The sequence below is a fragment of the Sprattus sprattus genome (genome assembly GCF_963457725.1).
Source record: "Sprattus sprattus genome assembly, chromosome: 6".
NCBI classification, from domain to species: Eukaryota; Metazoa; Chordata; class Actinopteri; order Clupeiformes; family Clupeidae; genus Sprattus; species Sprattus sprattus.
Window position 1 is genome coordinate 19,107,114 of NC_137925.1, and position 24,227 is coordinate 19,131,340.

Consider the following 24,227-nt stretch of genomic DNA (forward strand, 5'->3'; position numbering starts at 1 on the left):
GTCTTCCCCCCCTTCAGTGTACATCTCAGAAAATGACTGCTGCAGTCAGGGAGGGAGAGAGGGAAAGAGAGAGCGAGGGAGAGGGAAAGAGAGAGAGAGAGAGGGAAAGAGTGCAAGAGTTAGAGAGAGAAAGAGAGATAGAGAGAGGGAAAGAGAGAGAGAGAGAAAGAGCCAAATAGCAGACTTTATGGCATTTCATTATTGACCCTGACAGAGGATCCCACTGCATTTCCTGTGACAAGCACTATTCACTGACTTATCACCAGCGGCTCCTGGAAGATAACTCCCCAGCGCTATTTTAGGGGTGACAGTGATGCAGCTGCGCTTGGCCTAATTGCTAAGGCCCAAGATTAGCGACGCAAACGGACAATTACACGTTGCCTTAAATTTGGAAATTTTTGAGTGCTTTGGCCCACCATTGCTGAGCATGAAGGGGAAAATGGACCCCCTATTTCTAAAAATAAGTGCAGGCTTGTAAAGTCAGGCACTGCTGAGTACATTGTGTCACGTTGTTATTAATGAGCCTTCATAGACTGCTTCACAATGCAGTATCTGAAAAGAAACATGTTACGCCTGGCAGACATTTTCAAGCATTCAAAAAGTCTCTGATAAATATGGCTTGAGGTTTGGGAGACTTTTCAAAAAGGGCCTCATGATTTATTCATCAAATAAGCCAGGCCTTTTAAGACCCTGTTAATCAGGCCCAGGGCATGCCGACAATGAGAAAGGTGCCTATTGTGCTAGGGCCAGAGCGTGAAGCTCGGATATCAGGGGTGCAGTTCCGTTCCTCCCCCCCGAAATGATAGCGGCACCCTTTTTCCCCTTTCTGTAAGACACTTCCTTTGAGGAGGGCCGGTTAGAACTCAGAACCCGGAACACAGAGGGGGAACTCCAACAGCTGCTGGGTGAGAGAAATGGAATGTTGTGTATGGAAGTCAAGGCTATTTTTCAATGTTGTCTTGTGCACAGGTCACAGGAGCTTTGGTCACATTGGGAAATGCAAAAACATGCTGGAGAAAAAAAATACTTTTTAAAAAAATAAAAAGGGAACAAAGACCTCATGTCATACTTTATCAGATAACGGTTTTAAATGAAATTGAAAGAGATGTTTATCACTGACCATAACGGATTCTATGATAGAGAAGGGTTGCTAACAGCAGCAAAGGAAGGAAAAACATTTGAAAGTGAGAGAAAAACAAAACAAAAAACTAATTTTAAAGTCCTGCAAGAGTCTTTGGGAACACTTAAATCCAGGAACTGCTTGACTAATTACAACATGCATCTCAAGTGTGGGGAAACCAACCCTATATTTTCTCAGTGAAAAGTAAACACGCCGGCATGTACAGGCATGGAAATGCAATTATACCCTTGCACAACGAAACACAATTGTACGCAAACACTAACCACAAGCACTAAGAATAACGACATACCAGATTAAATCTATGTGTTTGCTATTTACCTGGGATCAAATGTGTGTGTGTGTTTTGTGTGTGTTTTTGTGTGTGTATCTGCATGTGTGCTATATGTGTGTGTATGTGTGTGTGCTGGCCACTCCTTTAGTCCCTGTATACGGATGTTTGTGACTATGCCGGAGTGTTCATGTGTTTATAAGGGGGTGGCATGTGTGAGTGTGTGTGTGACATGTATGTGTGTATGTGTGTGTATGTGTGTATGTGTATGAGAGACAGAGAGCACTGCCTTTCAGTGTAATGAGGTGTGGCCCCCACACCAACAATGAGCTCAAAAGAGACCCATATGGTCATTCACTAGCAGAAAACACTTCTATTGTGCCACACACACACACACACACACACACACACACACACACACACACACACACACACACACACACACACACACACACACACACACACACACACACACACACACAAAGCACATGCAACAAAAATAAAGACATACGCACGCGAGCGCGCACGCACACACACACACGATTACACATGACTAACGCACAGAACCACGCGCTCCACAACACACACAAACTAAACATAAAATACAAACATGCATCACCAAAAAAACACATTTCTATATTCCCTGTCCCTTTCTTTTCAGCTGTGGGGCTTTGTTGACTTGCCTCGATGGTTTCCCTGCTGTCAGCGAGCCAAATGGTTTGCATATATAGTGTGTCCTTTTTACCATTCTATTGTTGACATAGCCAAGGCAAGACAAAAGCTAGGAGCACTACATCACATACAGTGAAGAGTAGTTTACAGACAGGAGAACACTCTGCCTCAAAGGAAACACAAAAGAACTTCCATCTTCCAAGAACTTTTCATTTCAATGTTTTTCCCCTTTTGTTAACTGAAGAGAGATGTTATCATGGCCTGGTCAGAAAAGCTTAGGTGTACTCGAGGGTTAGTCTCCTTACTAAATATTGAATGAGGTAAATTCTTTCTCTCCCTCCTGCGAGCTAACCGCCGTCATAGCTGCGGTGGGCCCCTTTCCCCTGCCTCTCAGCCTGTGTTGATCTCAGCAGGGTTGTTTAATGACAGCAGAGCTGAGAGCTACACGATGAGGATGGGCCTGTCATGACGCACCAGGGCTTGTCCACTCCCATACTCATCTCCTCACCGCAACACAAACACACATACACATTTTTTCCGACTGTGGCTCAAGGCCCAAACTGTGTGAGAATACCATCTCACACACACTCCTTATTTAGCAGTCTTCTCCCCCATCAGACACACACACACACACACAAACACACACACAAACACAGGCCCGAGTCATGAAAAAGCTGAAAAGTCAGCAATCCCAGTTATTTGTCCCAGGGCCCGCTTGCTGCAGGAATGCACTCCAGCATGTGTTAGAGCAAGAGACGAGTGTTTGGCCAGGCCGTTATCCCTCATCTCCAGGTTATCTGCACAACAGAGCACTCCCCCAGAGGAGATTCACAAGCCAGGGCCGAGGAGAGGGGAAGACAGGGAGACAGGCAGAGACGGAGAGGAGAGGAGAGGAGTAGAGAGAAAGCTAGTGGAGATTTTGGAGATGAAAGAGGATAGGAAGCAGAAAGATTTTGGGGGCGAGAGAGAGAGAGAGCGAGAAAGAGAGGGGGTGGGAGAATGGAGAGATAGAAAGTAAGTGAGAGAGAGAGGTGGGGATAATGGGAGAGAGAGCGAGAGAGAGAGAGAGAGGGAGAGAGAGAGGGAGAGAGAGAGACTGCCCTCTCAGCCCAATAACTCAGATCAATCAAACAGGACATGATGAAGTGCTGAAAAGTCCAAATCCCAGGACACGCACCAATGAAAAAGTTCCTGAGCAACAGCGTCATTTCAAATGCTTGAGCTATCCACAAAACTTCACAGGCAGTCTGGTCATGCCTTTGGACATAAGCAACAATTTTGAGCAAAACTGAAATATTTTTGTCAATTAGATTTTGTGCCAAACTAGTTCAAATGAAGATAAATTGTAACTAAATTGGAGCTTAAATTGGATATCACAGTGGCACATGGTAGGCTGCAGCCTGTTCATTGTTTGAGGGCATACGGAGATAAAGGATTTCTTTGAGCAGACATCTGTCTGTTCCTGTCAACAGTCAACACTGAATCATGGTCAAACAATATTTGAGGCCTTGACGGTTTATAACAGTGTCAACAGAGTATTAAGTATCTTACCATTTGAAGTGAACAAAAAATAAATGACCAATAGTCATGAATCACAGTACTGAATCCCAACTTCATTAGTCTAGTTTTGGTGTAAAGCAGGGCCAGCTGTGGTCTGTGAAGTTGAATAGACCTTAAGGGATTGGAGAGTTCCCTAGCTCTTCCTGGCTGCCTGTCGCAGAACCCTTCAGCAGGTCAGTGAACCCCAAATTGTTCCCAATGGTTTACAATGGAGCCCTGCATAACAGCCAGCTACAGCTGGTAGCTACATGGCAACATTTGGAAAGTATTTTGAACTGGAAAAGACTGGAAAAACAGTTCATTTACCACAGTCATTACACATCCCAAATACATATTTGCTTGGCTACTACTCTGAAATCCATGCTGTTTTTTCTGCCAGTGTAGGCAGACCTATGGTATGCGCCAAGATTGGTGACTCAGGGGGGTGGACATTCTTTCATAATGGGCTATTGTCTGTCCACAATATCGGGGTGACGCCGAAACAATGTGACCAGTCGTTACTCACTGGGCTCACTCGCATTCCTGTCCGTGGAGAGAGCGCCCCTGCAACCACTAACTTTGCATTTACAGGCCACAAGCCTGTACCGGTGAACCATGCAATGCCTTTGGCCTGATGTGACTGGTCCAATCACCATTACTGCTGGATATCTGTGTGATCTGGTGTTTGTTGCAGAGGGAGGGAGGGAGGCGGGGGGGTTGGGGCGAGGCTTCGTACCTGTGGAGAGTAAGGGTGAGAGAGTCCGTTGCTGCTCTGATCTTGTTCTGAGCCTCCACGTGGGTCATCTCTTCTGCGTTGGATTCGCAAATGGACACCACAAAGTCACCCACGCCCACTCCGGCCTGGGCAGCCTTGCCTCCAGGGGTCAGCTGCGAGAGAGGGCAAAGGGGAAAGGTCACAGTTCTGGTTACTATTATAGTACAGTTTGTTACCTCACTGAACCCTTCACTAAAATGGACTTATATAAACAAGGCACGACATATGTGAAATGATCGATGTTGATATGACATTTTAGATGATAATGCACATTTTAACAGCACATTTAACACAAGTTTCTTTCCAACACAATGTTAATGTATACTGTGAACAAACAGTTACTCACATTTTAATAGATAGAACATATTTAATAGATAGAATGTATTTCGTTTTTTTCCCCCTAGAGGACACTACTACTTGCCTACTGGCCTGGCTGTTGCAAACTTTCTTGTGAACTGGTCAAGAGGGATCGTACTCCACACTCACTCAATCACCCCTTCCTGTGCACTCACCCCCTCTTCAAATCTAGGCCATCTTGCCTTACAGTTCAGCAAAAGGTTTGCTGGCCACTTGGGGTCTGGGTGAAACATGCCTCAAAACGTCTGCACAGAAACCTTGTTCTGTGTCCACTCCAATGTTTCTATTGAGCACATGTTAGAAGTCTTCACACTGTGAAGTACAAGTGAGCATCTTAACCTCAAAGGGGCTACAATGTGGATCTCCTCCTGATATGTGTGAGATACATTTAATGCACTTGCTGACTTCAGGCAGACTTGGGCACCTATGGAAAATAATAAAGTTAAGGGTTCTAACTTCCACTCCACAAACAATATGGGTATGAGAGTACTGAAACCAACTGGACCCAAAAGCAAGAGAACTTGCCCTTTTGTATTTACAAAGGTAACTTCTACTTTCATCCAAAAGAAGCACCCACTTCAAATTCTTCCAGAAATGTAACACAAAAGGAGGCAAAGAAGGACACAGGAACAAATTCAAGCTATTTGATTTCAGTAGAGGCGTAACCTTGCTTCCTGCCTTAAGAGTGCAGGTATTCTATATTTTATGTTTTCCAAGAAAACACGGTTCGCTTGTACTCCCCAAACAGAGAGACAGCACTGCTATAAAATAGACATATTGTGCCTTTAAATGCATGGTCTTTCTCTAGAGAAAGAAAAAAAAAACAAGTGTTCCCATCAGTATGTGCACTTGAGTGATTCCATACAAAAAAAGACTTTCTAACTCGCTGCATCTCTGTCTTGGAGTGCTTCCATACAGACCGCACACGTGGTGCACATGTGATACACATGCCTTCATAATAGATTTCTATATGCAGACGAGATATTCGAAAACTGTGCATGACGACATCAGATGTGACGGATGATTGAACACTATGTCACGCTCGAAAACATGAGGGCACGTGCAATTGGTTCCTTATACTACCTAGAGATGCCCTTTAAAAAGCATTATAGAAAGAAGCATTATAGCCATGGAGTGGAAACAGGTTTAGTAAGAGCTTAGTCAGCTTGTGCACGAAGCTGAGGCGAAACTCAAGACTTATGACAAAGTCTCCGATAACCGGGGCAAAGAATTCGCATCAGATAACCCCGTGGCAAAAGCATAGTAGCCGTGGTAAACACCATTCTATCATCTTAACAACTACAGACAGTTGTTTTTCTGTGAGATACAATGTTGCAGGGACTGCTGTACACTATTTGAGAATGACTTTTAAACATTGAAGTCCTGAATGTACTTTGTATTCCAGAAAGTAAGGTCATACAAATAAAGTGATTCATGGTACATGCTACATTGCAAATGTATATTAGTTATTAATTTGCATATGTATTTATCTGTCCCTCTTTTCCCATTAGATCAAATCAAAACATTAAAAACAATACCAACACAACCAAACCATTGTGAGCACAAGGTAAGCAGCGTTTCTCCAAAAAACCAGCACACAAACAAATGAAAATGTAATGATATTATGGGCTCGAGCTGAAACTCAGAACACATGTCAGCCTATCCCTGTACCTTTCCGTGGCTATTTTAAGCCAGAGCCGAAGCAAACATCTGCAGTGTACAGAGTACATGTGCTGGCCTCAGACCTGCACAGCTCTACCCATCTGCAGTGAACAGAGTATGTGCCGGCCTCAGACCTGCACAGCTCTACCCATCTGCAGTTTACAGAGTATGTGCCGGCCTCAGACCTGCACAGCTCTACCCATCTGTAGTACAGAGTATGTGCTGGCCTCAGACCTGCACAGCTCTACCCATCTGTAGTACAGAGTATGTGCCGGCCTCAGACCTGCACAGCTCTACCCATCTGCAGTGTACAGAGTATGTGCTGGCCTCAGACCTGCACAGCTCTACCCATCTGCAGTGTACAGAGTATGTGCCGGCCTCAGACCTGCACAGCTCTACCCATCTGCAGTGTACAGAGTATGTGCCGGCCTCAGACCTGCACAGCTCTACCCATCTGCAGTGTACAGAGTACTCGGCTGGCCTCAGATCTAAACAGCTCTAGCCAATTTCCTGCACCTTCCCTACCTCTGGGCTCACAGGATCAAAGATACATAACTTAACATGCCCTTTGGTACAAACTATGCGCTGTTCACTAAAACCACACGATCACTGCCCATATTTAACAATGCAAACAACAGCACACTGTATTGCAGATCATTTTTTGTACATAAAGCACACTGAAAAAAAACAATGCAAGGTTATTTGCTCATTCGCTTGTTTTAATACAATGTCTAAAATTATGTCACCCCCTCTCCTCTAAGTAAAACTTGAGTCGGAGGACTCTGAAGTGTCCTTCAGGAAGCATTCAGATAGCATACTTCAGTTTTGGGAGTGCTGGCACAAGGCCAGAGGGAGAGGGGGAGAGAGAGAGAGCCTCTACTGCTCAATCTATATTACCCAGGAACAGAGGGAAGGAGAAAGCCAACGAGTATGAAATGACACAGGCACACAGTAGGAAGAGATAGGACACACAAGGACACAGAACTTAATAAACTGCATGACTGGAAGAGATAGAAGGAGACTGGAAAAGAGAGAGAGAGTGAGTGAGTGAGTGAGTGAGTGAGTGAGGGCAAGAAGAGTGTGTTAAAGAGAGAGAGAGACTGTGTGAGAAGAAATAAAGAGAGAGAGAGACGGACAGAAAGAGCACACAATAAGCTGGGAGCGTGGTGAAAGAGTGTCCGGAGATGAAAGATGGAGGACGAGGTTGAGGGAGCGGGCAACGGGGAGGGGTGCATCTGGAGGCGTGATGATGGACACTGCCACCTGTGTGCCTGGCTCAGGTTCAGCCTTCAGCTGTTCCGCTGCTCGAGCCGGCTGCCGCCAAGTGCTGCGCTAAGGACTTTGGGACGGAGAAGAGGGGGAAGGGGCCCCGGGAACATAACACCTCCCTGCAGTTTGTCAATACTGAGAATGACGGCAAGGGAATCGTGCACCTGTACACGCAATCAGAACCGAGGGAGGCACTTGCAGCAAGGACACAGTAGTCACTTGGACCAGGGAGCCATTTAATATTACACACCAGCCGCAGAGCAAGTCACGTGTACCCCCAACTTCAACAATCAACAATCACTTAGTGGGGTTTGATTCAATGATGCAGAAGAGCAAATCAATGGTTGGTTCAAAATACAGATTAATTCCAGCCATCTGGAGTAAACAACATCTGTTTTGATCTTTCCCTCTGATTCATTTAGTTACCTCTACTTCCATTACAGAATTTTGCCAACACATTCAGTCTAGGCACGGCAAGAAATTAGGCCGCAGGACCACCCTTCCAGCAGCTCTTAAAAGCTTGCCACATTTCACTTTTACACTTCACATTGCCTTTTGGGGCTTGGAGTATATGGAGCTTCCCTGACATCACGTCAGCTGATACAAGCAGGCCATAAATATCTCTCTGGGAAAAGGCCGAGCCAAGACGAGGGGAGACGCTTTCTCCGGAGTGCTGCAGCACCAGGGGCCCCCACGCTTTAAATTCAGCTTCACAGCCTTCCAACAAGGTGGAAACCAAGACAACTAAAGCTAGACAAGCCGATAAAGCGACATGTTCTGTCTGAGCAAAGACAACTGTGTTGAAACAAAAAAAATGACTGCAATGAAAACATTTCATTTTCTAGCAAGTCAAAGGGTAGTCTGAAGTTCCAAAGTCAGACACCTGAAACGTTTTCAGCAGACAAATAAAAAAATCCTCTAACAAGAGAAACGTCACAAATAATCCTGAACAATCTCGTCAGCCCTTGGCAGTATTTGCTCATTCGGGCCCAACAGTGTTATAACCAGGCAGAACCTGCAGGGTGCTGGTCTTAATCTGCCTGAAGCAAACATCAGAATGGAAAAGCGCAGATCACAAGCAGATACAAATCTGAAGCATGGGATAGCTGCAGATAAAAGGCCCACACTTCAACAGATGACATCATATGTAATTTCCTCATCGTGTGTTTGATTTAAGGTCTATGGTGTGTTCGCACAAATGGAAAACAGATACATTTCCATTAGCACACACACTCACACACACACACACAATTTTTGCCAACCCAAACGTCATGGAAGTTACATTTAATGAAAGAATAGTTTCCTGATCTACGGCTCTTTGAAACTGTGGGGTCTGGCTGCATGAACTTGAGCTGTGTCATTTTTTGCGGCCATTTCACCAGGAAAATATTACTTTGAGATGCGAGTGGGAAAAGTGATGCGTGGTGGACATACTGGGAGATATGGCAGTGCAGACAAAGGAGCTTTTCTGGAGCCAGAAATAGGGCAGCAGTGTCAAAAATCCTAGGAATGCCAAGGGAACATGGAATTCTTTGGCCTGGACAGGAAGTTGAGGAAACACAGGGAAAGTCGGAGGAGAAATGTGCCGACCAACACCTTAAGCCATTTGCTCACCTTTCAATATCAATACCAGATGACTGCAGTCAAGTTACTGGATTATTTACTGTGAGCATGGCTGCTATTAGCCAGCTTTATTGGGAGCCTGTGGATCAAGGCAACAAGAGAGTCATCACTCAAATCGCAAATCATTCACAAATTACTGGACCTGGAGGAGGTCCCCAGTCTTTGCAAAATGTAGTCACATAAATGTGCTCTTTCTCTTACACTCTGCTTTCTAAGGCTTTGTGTTTATTGTCTTCCTGGAAAGGGAGAGAGAGACAGGCAGGAAGACAGACAGACAGACAGACACAGACAGACAGACAGACAGAAAGACAGACAGACAGACAGACAGACAGACAGACAGACAGACAGACAGAGTAAGACAAGAGAGAAAAGGAATGAGTTAACCTCAGCCTTCTGCCACATCTGCAGGAAACCCGATAATTAATGACATCACAGTCTGTCTCTGCTCCTGGTATGGGGCCGAAAGGTTGCATTAAGAGGGCGTTACTGCCAGTTGTACTGCATGAATCATGTCCTCACTCACAGCTGACTAATAACCACGTCTCCACAGGAACTACATCGAGGACATGGTGTGACACAGACACCATCTCTCTCAGGTGCACTTAACACCTGGCTGATATGTGCACTTCTGTGTAGGGCCCGTTTAAATGATGTTGTTTGTTTTTTTTAACAGTGAGATGTTTTCAGATGTCGCTAGGAAGCCACTGAGATTCCTATTAATTGCCTAATCCTGTTCATAAAAGCAAGTTTCTCAGGGCTCATGATTAAGCCCTGCTACATCAGTGCTGCATAACAGACATTGTGTTATTATGAAGGATGTTCCTGTGTAATGGTACAGAAATGTGCCTCAGGTTATTCAGTCAGAGAGAAAACAAACCAGAGCACATGGGAATGTCCAGGACACCGTAGAGTTTCCCTGCCCGGCTCTAAAGCAAAAGAACATTCTAGATGGCATGACAGGGCTCATGTGTTATCTCAGATGTCACTATTTTCCTGAATGTAGGTGATCTAAACTGGATAAGGAACATATTACTCAAAAACTGTACAAGAAGGCAAAATCAAACTCATGTGTAAGTAGCATTAAATCGTGCTATGTATATTTTAGTATTTCTAAAGACATCTCTTTTTAGCAGCAGAATTCTTTTGCACTTTCTAACCTTGCTATTTGAGTGTTTTTACATGTATGTTACAGACTACATGTTCTGTCTTGTTTTTAACAACTTTCGTCAAAGTCAGCTATGAGGCAGCCAATGTTTGTTGCATAAGCCTCTGTCTGAACTACAAAATGAGGTCATGGATAAGCCTGCGCTGACAAGTCTGTGTTTGTGTGGAATACAGGTGTTGAATCATGACTCTTTCAGATGATTCGTCAAGCACATATACATAAGGTCAGACTTACAGGTGAGTATATTTCATCGTCTACCTATCTGACTTAAATGCCTCTCAGCTGTCGAGGGTAATCAGTTTACTCAAAGCCTGAGGCAGAGCAAAATGTGCCTGCAAGCAACTGCACAGTACAGACAAAACTGTTTACAGTCTTTGAAGGATTCGTAGGGCCTGAGGATAAAACTACTACTGGTAACGATTTTTACTTGACCTTGGTTTATGTCCATCACCGTAAAAATTAGTCTGGCGAAGTAAGCCGAGATTACTTGGCTCTTCCTGTTGGGCCATTACTAAAATGTGGAGTGACACGAACATGCTTGCTGGGAGAAATACTAGCACCTAGGCAAAAGAAAACATTGAAAAAAAAAAAAAAAGATATCCATTTGTCATGTTAAAACTTGCTAAACCCCCAAGCAATGAAAGGTTAGCTGTTTAAGAACATGCCAGCACAGAATGCTAGACGACTGCCAGAGTCGAGCCAGGAGTGTATACAAAAAAGCAAAACTGCACATATAAGGGTTGGAAATTTTGTTCTGTGAACTATTCTATTCAGTAACGAGTATCAAGGCATCCATTTCACAACCATCTAATGACCAAAACGAGGGAGTGAGTGAGGGAGAAGCCTCGCGGAGCCAAAGAAACCACAACATGTCCTTGTGAGGAGACGAGCAAACGGGAAGTGTTTCGGAGACTCGGGTTATAAGTTTGATAGTGAGCAATGACATGCTGCAATAGGAATGTCGAGTGTCGAAAACCGACTAGTGTAGAAGTGAGCATATGGATCTCGTTAACCTGATTAGGTTGTCTTTAGAGGCTTTCGCCTTTGAAGTCCCTCGGCTCTCATTTGACTCCATGGAGAGCTCTTGTTAAACCTTTAAAAATCTTGTTTATTAATTACTCTGCAGTGGTAGGTATTTTATTTATTCACAGAGACTGCTTACATATGTCCTCTGGCCACCGTCCCTCACCGCCAATCTACAAACCACTCCACTCCACTCCCGTCCTGCTCTGCTCAGCTTGCATAGTTGCCCAAGTGATATATGTCCTGTGTCTCTGTCTATATCCATTTTCTGTAGACCAACATATCTCCTACACACACCCACCCATCGACCCCCACACTCCAAGCTCTTAGGTGCCGCACACAGACATAAACAGACACGTGTCATACGCAAATAGATGATAAGACGTAAACTTTGCACCAAGCTATCTCTAAACCTTCACACATGTGTTCAGACACATACACACACCCTCACACACACTTTCTCTCACTCTCTCAAAAACAAATACAAACTCAGTATACAGTCTCACAAGTTCATTCACACCATTTCATCCATAGAGCGTTTGTCTTACCCTTGACACAGTTAGGGGCATGTTGAAGTCCTTTCCCCCCTGGAGTCTAAAGCCCCATGGAGCCGGTCCATTGAGGGTGATACAGTACATGCTCGCGTCCTGCATAGGATAGTAAGGGATAGGACAGGAGACAGGAGAGAAAAAGAGAAAACATGGCTGTTAAAAAAGGCGTAACTTGCTTTTCTCATTTCAAGGGGCACTCAGTCTTTCTAGAACCGATACACTTTGCAATTTATAATATCTGACACTGTACTCTCCAAACTAAACAGTTTCTCCTCAGATATCTAAACTCCACAAATCACACAACTGGTCCATTAGGGTTCTGCAACAGCATAAATATGACACTTAAATAATAGAGTATGTGTGCATGGTCCAGGTTTTCTAAGAGTTAGAAATATGGGTCAGCATTTATGTCAAGGTTGACATGACAGTAAATAGAGTGATACTTATCTTTAACTAAGGGTCACGTGCTCTAATGAATTAAGGCAGGAGCTTTAAATAGTATGAGTGACATCCGAACAATGCATGTCTCTTCTACGCCATTGTTTTTTCCCATAGTATTCAATGTAAGTGTGAACTGAAGCAGCAGTAACATGCCACTGAAATATTCAACATTGAAAATACCGGTTTTCAGTTAGAGCATAAGTGTTTTACTATGAAAACATAATTACTGCCAATCTGACAAGCGCTTTCTTCTAACCAAATCATTACATGAAAGTGTAAGAAAAGAATTGGACAACTGTTCAAATTAAATGTTGGTGTTATGCAGTTGGCAGTTGTGAAGTCTCGACTGTCCATATTGTAAAATAAAAGATAAAAGCTGTCAATTCTTAACAGTAAGAATAGCGCAACAGGTTTTTTTTTGTATTATCTTTTTTTTTATCAGATCTTTAATCAATCTGATGATGAATGATTAAATAATATGAAATAAAACAAATCTTCACATTCAACATGTCCTGATCATAAGTGTGTCCCTTTTCACCTTTCTGCTCATGTATTGCTATTCATACATGGTGGCAAACCAGCAAGGGGAGCAAGTGCCATTTATAAAGAGCCAAGGACAACCTGAGACCCCAGAGCATTACATATGGCACAGACTGTTCAACTTACAGGTACAGACTCTGAGCCGAATCTAAAATGTGGCTCCCACTGAATATCCCGAGTTAGGTAAGAGCAACACCTGTGGTGCCAGGGAGAGCAGAGGTAAACGTAGCCTACCTTGTCCCGAAGGCCAAGCTTGTAACCCAAACCTTCGTATACACCCAAGTGGAAAGCTGGTTTGGTAAAGGATTCTGACTTTCTCACTCCTGCCAAAACTCTACTCACCCCAACCCCCCTCACCTCCTCTTCACTCACACACACACACACACACACACACACACACACACACACACACACACACACACACACACACACACACACACACACACACACACACACACACACACACACACACACACACACACACACACACGCACACGCACTCCCTCCACAACCCACACCCAACCCCTACCCCTCCCTGTGACACGGGTGCGCTCGACGTCTCTCTGCACTCCACAGGCTATATAAGGAATGTAAAACTACACCAAACTATTTCAGCCCAACACCCACATGAGTCAGAGAGGGGGAGCAAAAGAACTAGGGAGAGAGCGAGAGAGGGAGACCGAGAGGGAGAGAGGGAGGGAGGGAGAGAGAGAGAGAGGGAGGGAGGGAGGGAGAGTGAGAGAGAGAACAGCAACTGCTCCAAAGCCTCTCTACCTCCAGCTACTGCTTGAAAACCAACAAATACTCACAACAAGGGACACACAGGAGGCATATGAGGGCAAGAAAAGAGAGACAACATTTCCTGGACACTGACTGATGTGCATTTTTCATTTAGGCAGGGAAACTATGTCTGTTGTAACTGTGACACGTACCAGCTAGAGATTTCCACCATCATAAAACAGACACATAAAACAGACTCTCCATTTGTAACAGCCAATGTCCATGTGCCAGCTCCATAGTTTTTTTTTCTGACCGCTCTACTTAAAGGGAATTAGGGTGACTTTCTTAAACTCTTTTAATGTAAAAAAAAATAAATAAAAAAAGCCCACGGGTGTGTCAGCAAACATACTCTGCATATCTGCCCACAAGTGAACAAGCTGAACTCTACATAATACCTCCCCTACACAGTGCCACCATGTTCATCCAAGGGACACTGTTACCTGATAAGCGCCGTCTACTACTCTGGAAATGGGAGAATGGCAAGGTTCAGATGGATGAGAGTCAATAATCATCATCCTGTGTTCAATGTAAGCTTGAGCCAATTGAGGGCACAGGCTATGTGATTTAGTGAACCCTAGTTAGGCCACACATCCAGAAGTATTGGAGTTGCACTTCACACAAGGTACCATCACATTATTAAGTGTTTACATACACGTAATTAAAAATTCAGTGGCCAATACAGTACTTGCTATGCGTAAAAAATACTATTGTTCACCAGTTTAAGTAGATACAAGGACTGATCGAAAGGATGTTGATGCTTTCAATTTAGCTGTGCATTTAAAACTCCAACTTCATGCTATACAGACTCCTATGCTGATGTGCATACTTTGCCGGAGAGAAAACGTTTTTACCTGAGACATCTGCATGATGGGTGGACCAACTAATAATATAGCCCACACGGTTCGTCTGTACACATTGGGGTAGTCAGATTTTATGACAGAAAATTAAGATTTTAAATACATCTGACAACTCTGACCGATCCCAGCATTCAATCTGTCTGCCACAGTCCTGGGATATGAACAACCAGAATCGGCATATGAGCTGGACACCGGAACGACATGCCTCGCTCCTGATGCCGGACCGCAGGATAGACTACTTCCAGGCGGTTGTTTCAAGGCTCCCTGAAGTTCGAGTGACTTTTCACGAAGACCAAATACAAATGATAGAAAGGTAGTAGGCTACACACGCTCTCCGATCGATGTTAACCAGTAAATGACAGTAAACGTAATACGAATGAAATAAAGAGCTAACAAACTAATATTAGCTCCAAAGTTGTAAGTACTTGGGCAATATACAATGACGTTTTCATTGACAAATTACACTTTGTAAACTACCCAACCAGGTGATTGTTTCGATCGACGAATGTGCATTAGAGGTGTTTAAAAAAAACTCAGTTTTTACCTGTATCTCACTCATTCCTGATATCTTTATCCCAGTTACAACGAATCAATTAACAAACCAACTGTAACTTCAGACTTCCTTGGGACCGACGTCAGTGTACCAGACACCCCTCTGTTAACAGCAACGGTGGATCTTGCTCGGATTTCCATTTAGTAGGGCTCGGTTTAGACGTCAGAGTCACGTGTAACCGGAATCCAGAGCAGACTATCCTATATTATACTGTTGCTCATGACGATTAGGAATGCTGGGGAGTTTAAGGGAGACTGTATCGTATGCAACCATTAATCTGCATCATGAATAAAGTGACTAACCGGTTTCAAAACCTGAAATCTGTCTTCATAGTATGTCACTTCCGCTATCACAAGCTGGTTTAGGTTTGGGAAATCAGGATGTCAGTCCCAGAAACGTTTCTCCTCCTGGACGACATCCAGCCAGAGGGATGAAAGATTTTTACATCTTCGTAAAGAACAGAAAAATCAAGAATAACATCAAACAAGCACAATATTGAAAGGAGAAATAAATTAATATAGGCCTGAGTAATTATGGGCATAATCAGATGTAATGTAGGAAGATCCATTATTTATAGGTCAAGTAATTCCTATTTAAGCAACTCTTGCCCACATCACCAGTGAAAGAAGTATACCTTTCATTAAAAGTACTTGTTTACCTCAAGGTGGAATTTCACAACAGCAGCTCGAAAATCATTACAGTAAAGAGTGCATGTGTGCCCACCCAAGACAATTCCAACAGAAATGGCCCGAGAAAATTTTGAATGGGGTGGATAAAATCACTAACCATGTGATTTTCTGGCATATTTAATTGCTGCCTAGCCTTAAACACTTAGCTGTTGGTCAGGTTTTTTTGCTGCAACTATAGCTTACCACATAGTGTATTAAACATGCTGTATTAAATAAAGGTTAAATTCCCCTAACATTCAGGGTACGTGAACACAACATGCTTTAAATTAACATACTGGCCAAGGCTGTTTAATGAAGGATATAACACAAAGGTAATCATTTCTGCTCATTCAGAGCAGGTGGCCATATGAAAACAGCAGATTTGGGATGAACTTTGTCTAAACATAGGATCGAACCTTCTAAACCTTTAGGTCAATTCAATCTTTCCTTTGTCTGAAAAGAGTGTTTAGCAGAAATTCTAAGTTCCAGACCCAGACTCTCTGACTCTTTCTCACACACACACACACACACACACACACACACACTCATTATCTCTCTCTCTCTCTCTCTCTCTCTCTCTCTCTCTCTCTCTCTCTCTCTCTCTCTCTCTCTCTCTCTCTCTATTCCAGACACACCCCCCACAGACACACAATTAAATATGTAGCCTACATTCTAATAATCTTGCCAAGAAAACTATATAAATCAGCATTGTTCGATAGTATTCCCACCACAAGAAAACGAATTGGAATTTGAGATGAAGTTGAGCCAATAGTTAGAGTGTGCTGAATGTAAAGCCATGTTTTAGAAAAAGCCGAATAAATCTTGACATCATCATGCAATTGCTTAACAAAATCTGCTTTGCTTCCACAAGATATGCTAACAACAGTAATTGAAACACACACTCAGATTACTGCCCTCATTTTTGTTTGTATTTTAGACAATCTGCTTCAGCTCTCACTTTTAGTAAATTGCATCAACTTCTTATTCACCAGTAGGTGGAGACATAGTCATAAAAATTACATTGAGCTCATTATGTTGCTGATTTAATAACCTTTCAGCATACAGTGCTAACTTGCTGTGTGACTAAAAGACTTTAGCTAGCGTAAGTTATAAACGTTGTTTGTTTATGTGGATGAATAGTGTATATTTAATTTTCTAGGGTGGATCAGCGCAGCAGTTGCTGCTGCAGCAAGTATTTCGGCACCAACACCTTCATTCAATTGCGGAACTGAAAGTTGTTACAGCAGGGCTGTTATTCCACGTACACGTTTCAGTAGCTAGCTTGATCATCGAAAAATGGCTGACGACTTTGGGTTTTCATCTCCTGATAATGGTGTTCATTCCGTGGAAGAAGATCCTGCGGCGGCGTTTCTGGCTCAACAGGAAAGCGAAATCGCTGTGATTGAGAATGACGGTGAAGGATTCGGAGATTTGGAAGAAGCTGAACAACCTCAGCAAGAAGAAGAAGAAGAAGAAGAAGAAGAAGAATCTGTCCCCGAAGTACATTATGGTGGGTAACGTTAGGTTGTGGCTAGCATTAACGTCAGCTCATTTGTTAGCTACCCTGATTAGTAGGCTTTGCACACAAGTATCTGTATTCATGTGTCGTCTTTATAACACAGATTATAATACGAAAATTGAGCCTTTACTGTTGTTGATTGAAACTTTTTCAGATATGTTAACTTTGTGCTAATGTTAGCTGTTGCCATGATAGGTAACCTGGCTCTCTGACATTAGCCAACATTAGCTAGCTAGGGAGGCATCATGCCTTGCTAACTTGCTTTTGTACGATATACGTGGTATGATTCTGTCTTAATATATCCCAGAAATTTCTGTTTAGGCTTAATGACTTAACAAATATTTACCTAGCATAGTATTACTCAGACGATGACGTCAGTAAGCTAACTTGGTAATCAACCACATCGCACTAAAGGCAGGTGCAACCGGTTCCTGGTATATGCATGGGTGCACCGGCTAGTTAGTTGGCACCATTAGTAAAGGAAGCTGGTACTGCTGCTTTTTAGACCGCCTCGTCCCATCATCAGGCATCTAATGTCATGTCCTGAGGCATGGGTACTTTGATTGTGCGGCCTTTGTTCCCTTAGTTATTTTCGGAAATGTGTGATATGGTATCATGAAGGATGATATGTTGATGCAACTGTGACTTGACCTCATCCTTGAAAATCTGGTGCTGCTACATTCCTGTGATGCTTTACGTTTTACTATAAGAGGAGGAAGTGAACTCAGCCAGACATATTTCTGCCTTGACCAGTGCAACACAGAGTGTTGACTTTGACTTGTTTTTTCCGTAAATAGATGCCTTTAATGACGAACCAACTGCAGTAAACGGAGACATGTTTGAGGTGAGAATATGGCTTTTGATGGTTTTGTTTCAGTTTGAAAATGATCAATATCTTACTAAAAATTCTTAACTCAATGTCTGGAGTAACCTGAATGTCTTCAGTTGTCATACTTAGGACTATTTCCTCTCCTGTCTGCTTTTGAGAATTTTTCAATAATTGTTTGCATTTTTATTAAGGAAATTACGGCATCTGATTCTGTTTGTCATACTTGTCCTGTAATCATTTATCAAGGACTCAAACGGGATATCAGACAGTTATGCTGCCATCGCCCAAGTTGACCAGTTTCGACAAGAACCTGAAAGTTTGCGCATGTGGAGGGAGGAACAGAAAACTCGACTGGAAGAATTAGGTGAGCTGCTAACCACCTTTTCCTGCCACTTTGTGGCTGTTTCAGCCTTTACCATGGACTAATAAATTAAGTTCACTTAAAATAAAAAACCTCAACTGACATTTGTAATGAGATTTATGGTGTTTTTCTTTTTATTGCACCTGACCTGCTTCATTATCTCATTGATGACCTCATGATCTCTTCTCGTTTTTATCTGTCATCGGCATAATTGTGCTACCCTGCTCTGATTTTATCATGACCTTCATGTCTGAGTTTGTCCATTTATTTGCTTGCTTTTAGATGCAGCATCCAAAGCTGCAGAGGCTGAATGGAAAGAGAAGGCCAGGAAAGAGCTAGAAGACTGGCATCACCATCAAAGTGAACAGCTGGAGAAGAACAAAACTAACAACAGGTACAGAAAAACCTTTCTTTTTGTAAGACCTGTTTTTAAAGTTGATTGGATGGTTGCAAAATGCACAGTAAGTTTTGTTTTTGGTTCCAGAAAAATGTAATTGTTAAAGGGTTAGTCCTTCATTATAATACATGAATCGTCAAAATTCTCAGCATGTTCCTCTAGGTGTCAGTGTGCACTCTCAAAAGAAGAGTGGCTCAAAACCGAGCTATACACTACTGTTGCTAAGCAGCGAAAAGGGGCACTCGTGCTATAACAATGTTTGAGGACTGAAGGGACAGGAAGGATGTATTTGTGTGTATGATGGTTCTAGTGCACCCTGTTGTTATAATACTCAGGCTAGGTGGTTGGGTCTGAGTACTTGCATGTGTCAGGTCTGGCCGCTGTGAGATCTTTTCCTGTGTACAGCTAAAATAAGGTGTGCTGTTGACATGAAATATCAAAAGAAATTCGCCAGCACCAAAGACTACACCTTTTAAAGCTGTAAAAACTAGTGTTATGTGTACTTCTGATGTGTCAACTTAGACATTTTGTAAACAGTTGGTAAACTTTGTTGTTACTCAAAGGATCTTCCTTTTGAACTGCTAATATCAGCCTTCTTTTACACTTTTCTACAGACTTTACCCAAGTCAAGAACGGTATCAGTTTGCATTGTGGATTGAGATTTTGCTATTTTTCATGCTTTCAGAGAAGACTGAATTAACCATCAATATAAACATAATAATCAATAACAAACGCTTAGAAGAGCATGAGAAGCACCTATTATATGGCTGTAAACCTGTTCAACCACTTTTAACATTAATTCATATGACAGATTGCACTTAATACGTTATAAGACGTTTACTACAGTGCAAAGTATTTCACCCAGTTGTTGTCTGTTCACAGTGCCTATAGTATAGTATATTCCCACTTGCCTTAACCAGTCTTCTGAAGTGAACTTCCCACACCTAATTCTATTTATGAAATGATACATTTAGCCAAAATACAAGGGACATAATGAATCAGTGTGTGTGTGCTCCCTCTGAATAAACCCATTGAGTTCAGTGAAGGAGAACACAGTGAATCGGGTCTTGAAGCATCTCATCTCATATACCTTTCCAAATAAACCCAAGTTCTTCTAAACATACTGCCAAACTCAGTCTTCTCTGTGCCATCGTAGGTTGCATTTATGTGCCCAAATGTCTTAATGGATTGTGCTTCGCTGGTGTGAAATAATAAAAACTGTCCCCTCTCTCCTTCTCCTTTTCTGCTTTCATGGCTTCCCTACCTGCATACCAGGATCACTGATAAGGCTTTCTACAACCAACCCAACTGTGATCTGATAGGCTTTGTGTATGTCTAGGAAATCTTAGCCCCTGAATATGCATGTTGATGTCTAATTCTTGCACATACAAACACACTCATAAGTCAAGTGCTAAAGCAATGCTTTTGGAGGGTTTTCATGTTTATTTTAGACCATTCATTTGTGGGCCTGGTGCTGCTCGACATGTCTGTATGATTCAGACGTTTAAAAATGTTCCAATGATGCATGTGGGGAATTATATTTCAAAATGATCATTGATTGTCTTGGGTACAGTGGTATATGTATCCACTCCATCTCTGTAATTTAATGAAATTAAATGTAATCAGTCTCAGCGGTTATGGGCATGGCTTATGTATGGCTGTCAACTGAACATCTTACCACTCGTCTGAAAGAACTCCTCTGCCTTTCTTCTTCTAGAGCATCTGAAGAGGCCTTCCTGAATGAGGTTGGCGAAGACAGCCCCGGCACCGAGTGGGAGAAGGTTGCCCGACTCTGTGACTTCAACCCCAAAACCAACAAGCAATCCAAGGACGTGTCCCGCATGCGTTCTGTCCTCATCTCCCTGAAACAGACACCCCTGGTGCGCAAAGCCTAGAGGCCATTTTTGTTTAGATGTGTCTTTTGCCTCTGCTTCGTTGCACTTTATTTTAAAACTTGGCGGGAATGCTAATTATAATTTTTATTTGTAAAAATCCCATTGTATATTGTTTTATTTCTTTTCTATATATATATATATATATAAATCCACTCCTCTGCCTTATGAAAAAGATGCCTCCTCCCCGAAGGATTGCCTTTTAAAATCATGTAACCTAACTTGGAGCCAGCATGTAGGAAGGCATGTAAGCCGCTAAATGCCTTGAAGTTCTTACTTGATTCTGAGGCATACTTACATTATATAAATAATTGTTTATGGTTTATGCAAATCCAATGAAGGAGTCTTGCAGTCATCATAGGTGTCATACTCTTCTTAGGGAAGATTTTCTGTTGTGTTCCCACTAGCATTATTAGTATTCATAATCTGTATCTCCGTTTCAAATAGGTAGAAGCTGATTCAACATGAAGCATCCCCAGAACATAATCCTTAAACATCTGATACTTTTACATCTTTATTATCAGGTCAATATGAGGCATCTATTGAATTGTATAGGTCATGTTGTTTCACTGTAACTTTACCACCTGTTTGTTAAAAGGTTATAAAAAGCAGCCAGGGTGTTATTACAGCATACTTCACTCCACTTAAGCAGTTACACTGTTCATGTACCAGGACACTATACTGAGGCCTTCTGGAACTTAACTTGAGAGTCAGATATTCTAACAGAAGATGGTTTGCACAAGTTGTTCTGCTCATTGACTGCCAAAGACTTGCTGAACTTACATGCATGATGGCACCACAGGGAATGTCTAAATGAGGCCTTTGTCATCGCATCCATAATTATGCTATACTGGCTTCTGTTCTTACCAGTTCTTTTATACAAGGACGGAGCCACACATGTGCATAGTGCCTGCAAAATTTCCCCACGTAAGGTTAGCATTCAGATGCCGTTGAAAGATTGTTACAGCACTTGATATTTCTTCTTAACTGAAGTTCTTCAATAAAACATTGGTCAAGCTAATTGTTTGTCTCATTTCTTATAAAATCTTCCCAGAGTATATTTTACACAGTCCCTTGGTGAATGCTGTCAATTAGTCATGGTGTGCTGACTGAAACTAGGACTTACAAGCATGGAAATGTTACAAGCAATGAAATACATATACACAAATTATTCTTAGTCCTTAGCTTACATCTGTGTAGTGCCTCCATCAATGGTTCAGTGTTCAGACAAACGTTTAAAAGAGAGGACATGGACCTCTCTGGTAGGTCCCGTCTTGAACACAGTACCAAACATTCTGATGTACACGCAAGACAGTCAATACACACAGAGTGACGATCACATTTAAACGAAAACAGACAGTTATAACAGTATGGCAAGCACCTTGCCATTTTTTTAATTATATTGCTGTGGTATGAAACACCACTGAACATTCTTTTTAAATACATAGTATACGTCAACTGTGCCGTATACCAAGGACGACACAGTTGTTGTGAATGGCCTTTAAGTTAAATGTATAATAATAATACATGATTTTGTTTCCCATTGCAGTTCATCCAACCACTCCGGTGCAGGGAAATACCACAACACGAGCAAGGCTTCCACTCATTGCCTTGGCTTCAATGCTGAGCTTGCAACTCCTACAATAATAGCGACAACGGTGAATCCTTGGGCAAAGATACGCATCCTCATAGAGAGTTGGGATTGCCGGGTCTTGCCCATTTTGAATGCGCGTAGACCATAGATCAGTGCACCAGCTGTTCCTAGGCAGCCTGTGGGAGGAGAAATCAATGGGATTTGCGAATAATTGAGAACTGATTATCCATTTCTAAATATAATGTATTTATGTATAACATTTAATAATGTAATATAATCATTCATCCAATGGAGGGTAATCAGTACGCAGTTGATATTAAATGAGCATGACGTTAAACCATTCTATTTATTTGACCTTCATGGATGGGGTTCAGTTGAAGTTAGGCAAGTTCTGCTGTCCAGAAAACCCTACACCTACAATGTTGATGTAGTTCATAGAGAACAAATGAAAGATACTATTCCCTGTACTTGATATGCATTTTAACACATTGTATCTAGCATTTCTTATGATTTTATGTCATTGTCTTAGCCCGTCTTTTTATCCGGCCTAATGAATTACTCACTTATTTGAGCTCAAGAAGCATTTTTCTTTCCTCAGCACATACATCAACTTTACCTTCCTTGCATTGAACATTCTTGGCTACTACCACATAAAAGTGTCACGTGTGCTACACTTAGGTGGAAATGAAGATGCACGTTCTTAGTTCCATCTAATGTGCACCTGCACCCTACAGAGCAGATAGGTGGTTATTTTCGGTCATTTACAGTATATCCAAGACAAAGGATAGCAGTCGAGTGCCTTTGATGTCTAGCTTCCCTTAAATTGGCTTTTGTATAGGACTTACTCGGTATTCTTTCGGCAAAGACGAGTTGGTAGGCAAGTACTGCTCGAACATGACAGTTGTTACTTCTCCAAAAGTATGTTTAAGTCTGTGCATCGTTTGCTTCACTAGAACAAGCAATGCCCCAAGTGGCTACCACGCCCACTTTTCGAACATTATTAACTAACGTTAGAATTTAAATTAAGTTAATTAAACGCATTGTCTACAGCCAAATTGACTGCAAATAGTATTATGCTGAGTAACTGACCACTGAGTGATAGTAAAACAAATGACCATCGACAAAAGTACATTCTGTCCCAGCCACTTGCAAAACTAGGGTGTGATACAATAACATGCGAACTTTCGCTTCCAATGTTACACAAATTGAAGAACACACATTTTATTTTATTTTAAAGTAAATGTTTCGTCTACAGGAATATTTAATAAAGCCATGTCAACTTTGTTGTATAGTGCAGTTCCTAGCTAATGCTAACTGTACTAGCTTTATGTAACTCACCAATCGGGACAAAGGGGTTTTCCTTGGTTTTTCTTATGAATTTGTCCTTGAATCCTTCCTCTGTGTGTCGTGGCAAAGGAGAAAAGCCTTCTATGATTGGGGGTTTAGAAATATCAAACGTGATCGGTCCTTGGGATGCTGCTTTTGCAGCTTGATCTTGGGAAACAACAGTCGGTGAAGCTGCCATGTTTCTGGTCGTTACCAAACCAGCGAGTGGACAGATGTTGAAAGGACATCTACCGGGTGATACAAGACTCTTCCAACATTAGTTCCGCCCAAAAAAATGCAGACATTCTCTGCTGCCAGGCAGACCTGTCATCAACATACCAGATAGTAGAGTATTTGCTGTCACCCATATGGTGCGAGTCCAACTAATTAAACTGATATTTATTATGAAAAAAATGAATTAAATT

The 24,227-nt window shown here is 42.3% G+C and overlaps 3 protein-coding genes across 5 annotated transcripts in view; 1 reads left to right on the forward strand and 2 right to left on the reverse strand.

Moving 5' to 3' along the window:
- Nucleotides 1-15,366, reverse strand: part of pdlim7 (PDZ and LIM domain 7) — a 30,021-nt gene extending 14,655 nt beyond the window's left edge. The window contains exons 1-3 of the mRNA XM_080840752.1: nt 15,208-15,366; nt 12,043-12,141; nt 4,357-4,508 (exon numbers count right to left, since the gene is read on the reverse strand). Coding sequence (XP_080696878.1) covers nt 4,357-4,508; nt 12,043-12,141; nt 15,208-15,222 — 266 coding nt within the window. The 5' untranslated portion in view covers nt 15,223-15,366. The remainder of the gene's footprint in view (nt 1-4,356; nt 4,509-12,042; nt 12,142-15,207) is intronic.
- Nucleotides 15,367-16,939: 1,573 nt separating this feature from the next.
- On the forward strand, nt 16,940-22,490 carry cltb (clathrin, light chain B). 3 transcript variants are annotated; one of them, XM_080840749.1, is made up of 8 exons: nt 16,940-17,394; nt 18,201-18,247; nt 18,479-18,596; nt 18,876-18,987; nt 19,605-19,625; nt 20,266-20,319; nt 20,708-20,870; nt 21,330-22,490. In XM_080840749.1, the coding sequence occupies exons 1-8, from the start codon at nt 17,181-17,183 to the stop codon at nt 21,348-21,350; spliced, it is 750 nt and encodes a 249-aa protein (XP_080696875.1). In that variant the 5' UTR covers nt 16,940-17,180; the 3' UTR covers nt 21,351-22,490. The 3 variants fall into 3 exon arrangements, with proteins under 3 accessions (XP_080696875.1, XP_080696877.1, XP_080696876.1); XM_080840750.1 differs by lacking the exon at nt 20,266-20,319 and having other exon boundaries at nt 16,945-17,394; XM_080840751.1 differs by lacking the exons at nt 19,605-19,625; nt 20,266-20,319.
- Nucleotides 22,486-24,024, reverse strand: higd2a (HIG1 hypoxia inducible domain family, member 2A; the record flags this gene model as incomplete). Its single annotated transcript, XM_080840754.1, has 2 exons — nt 23,815-24,024; nt 22,486-22,652 (listed from the first exon to the last, which is right to left on the reverse strand). Exons 1-2 carry the CDS (start codon nt 23,999-24,001, stop codon nt 22,486-22,488), a joined length of 354 nt encoding a protein of 117 aa, XP_080696880.1. The 5' UTR covers nt 24,002-24,024.
- Nucleotides 24,025-24,227: the final 203 nt, after the last annotated feature.

What these genes read in the sequence shown, in the direction of transcription:
- cltb (XM_080840749.1), top strand. Translation starts at nt 17,181, where the DNA reads ATGGCTGACGACTTTGGGTTTTCATCTCCTGATAATGGTGTTCATTCC. An exon ending in TGTCCCCGAAGTACATTATG is followed by an intron (nt 17,395 to 18,200) that starts GTGGGTAACGTT and finishes TTCCGTAAATAG; the next exon opens with ATGCCTTTAATGACGAACCA. An exon ending in TGTGATCTGATAGGCTTTGT is followed by an intron (nt 20,320 to 20,707) that starts GTATGTCTAGGA and finishes TTCTTCTTCTAG; the next exon opens with AGCATCTGAAGAGGCCTTCC.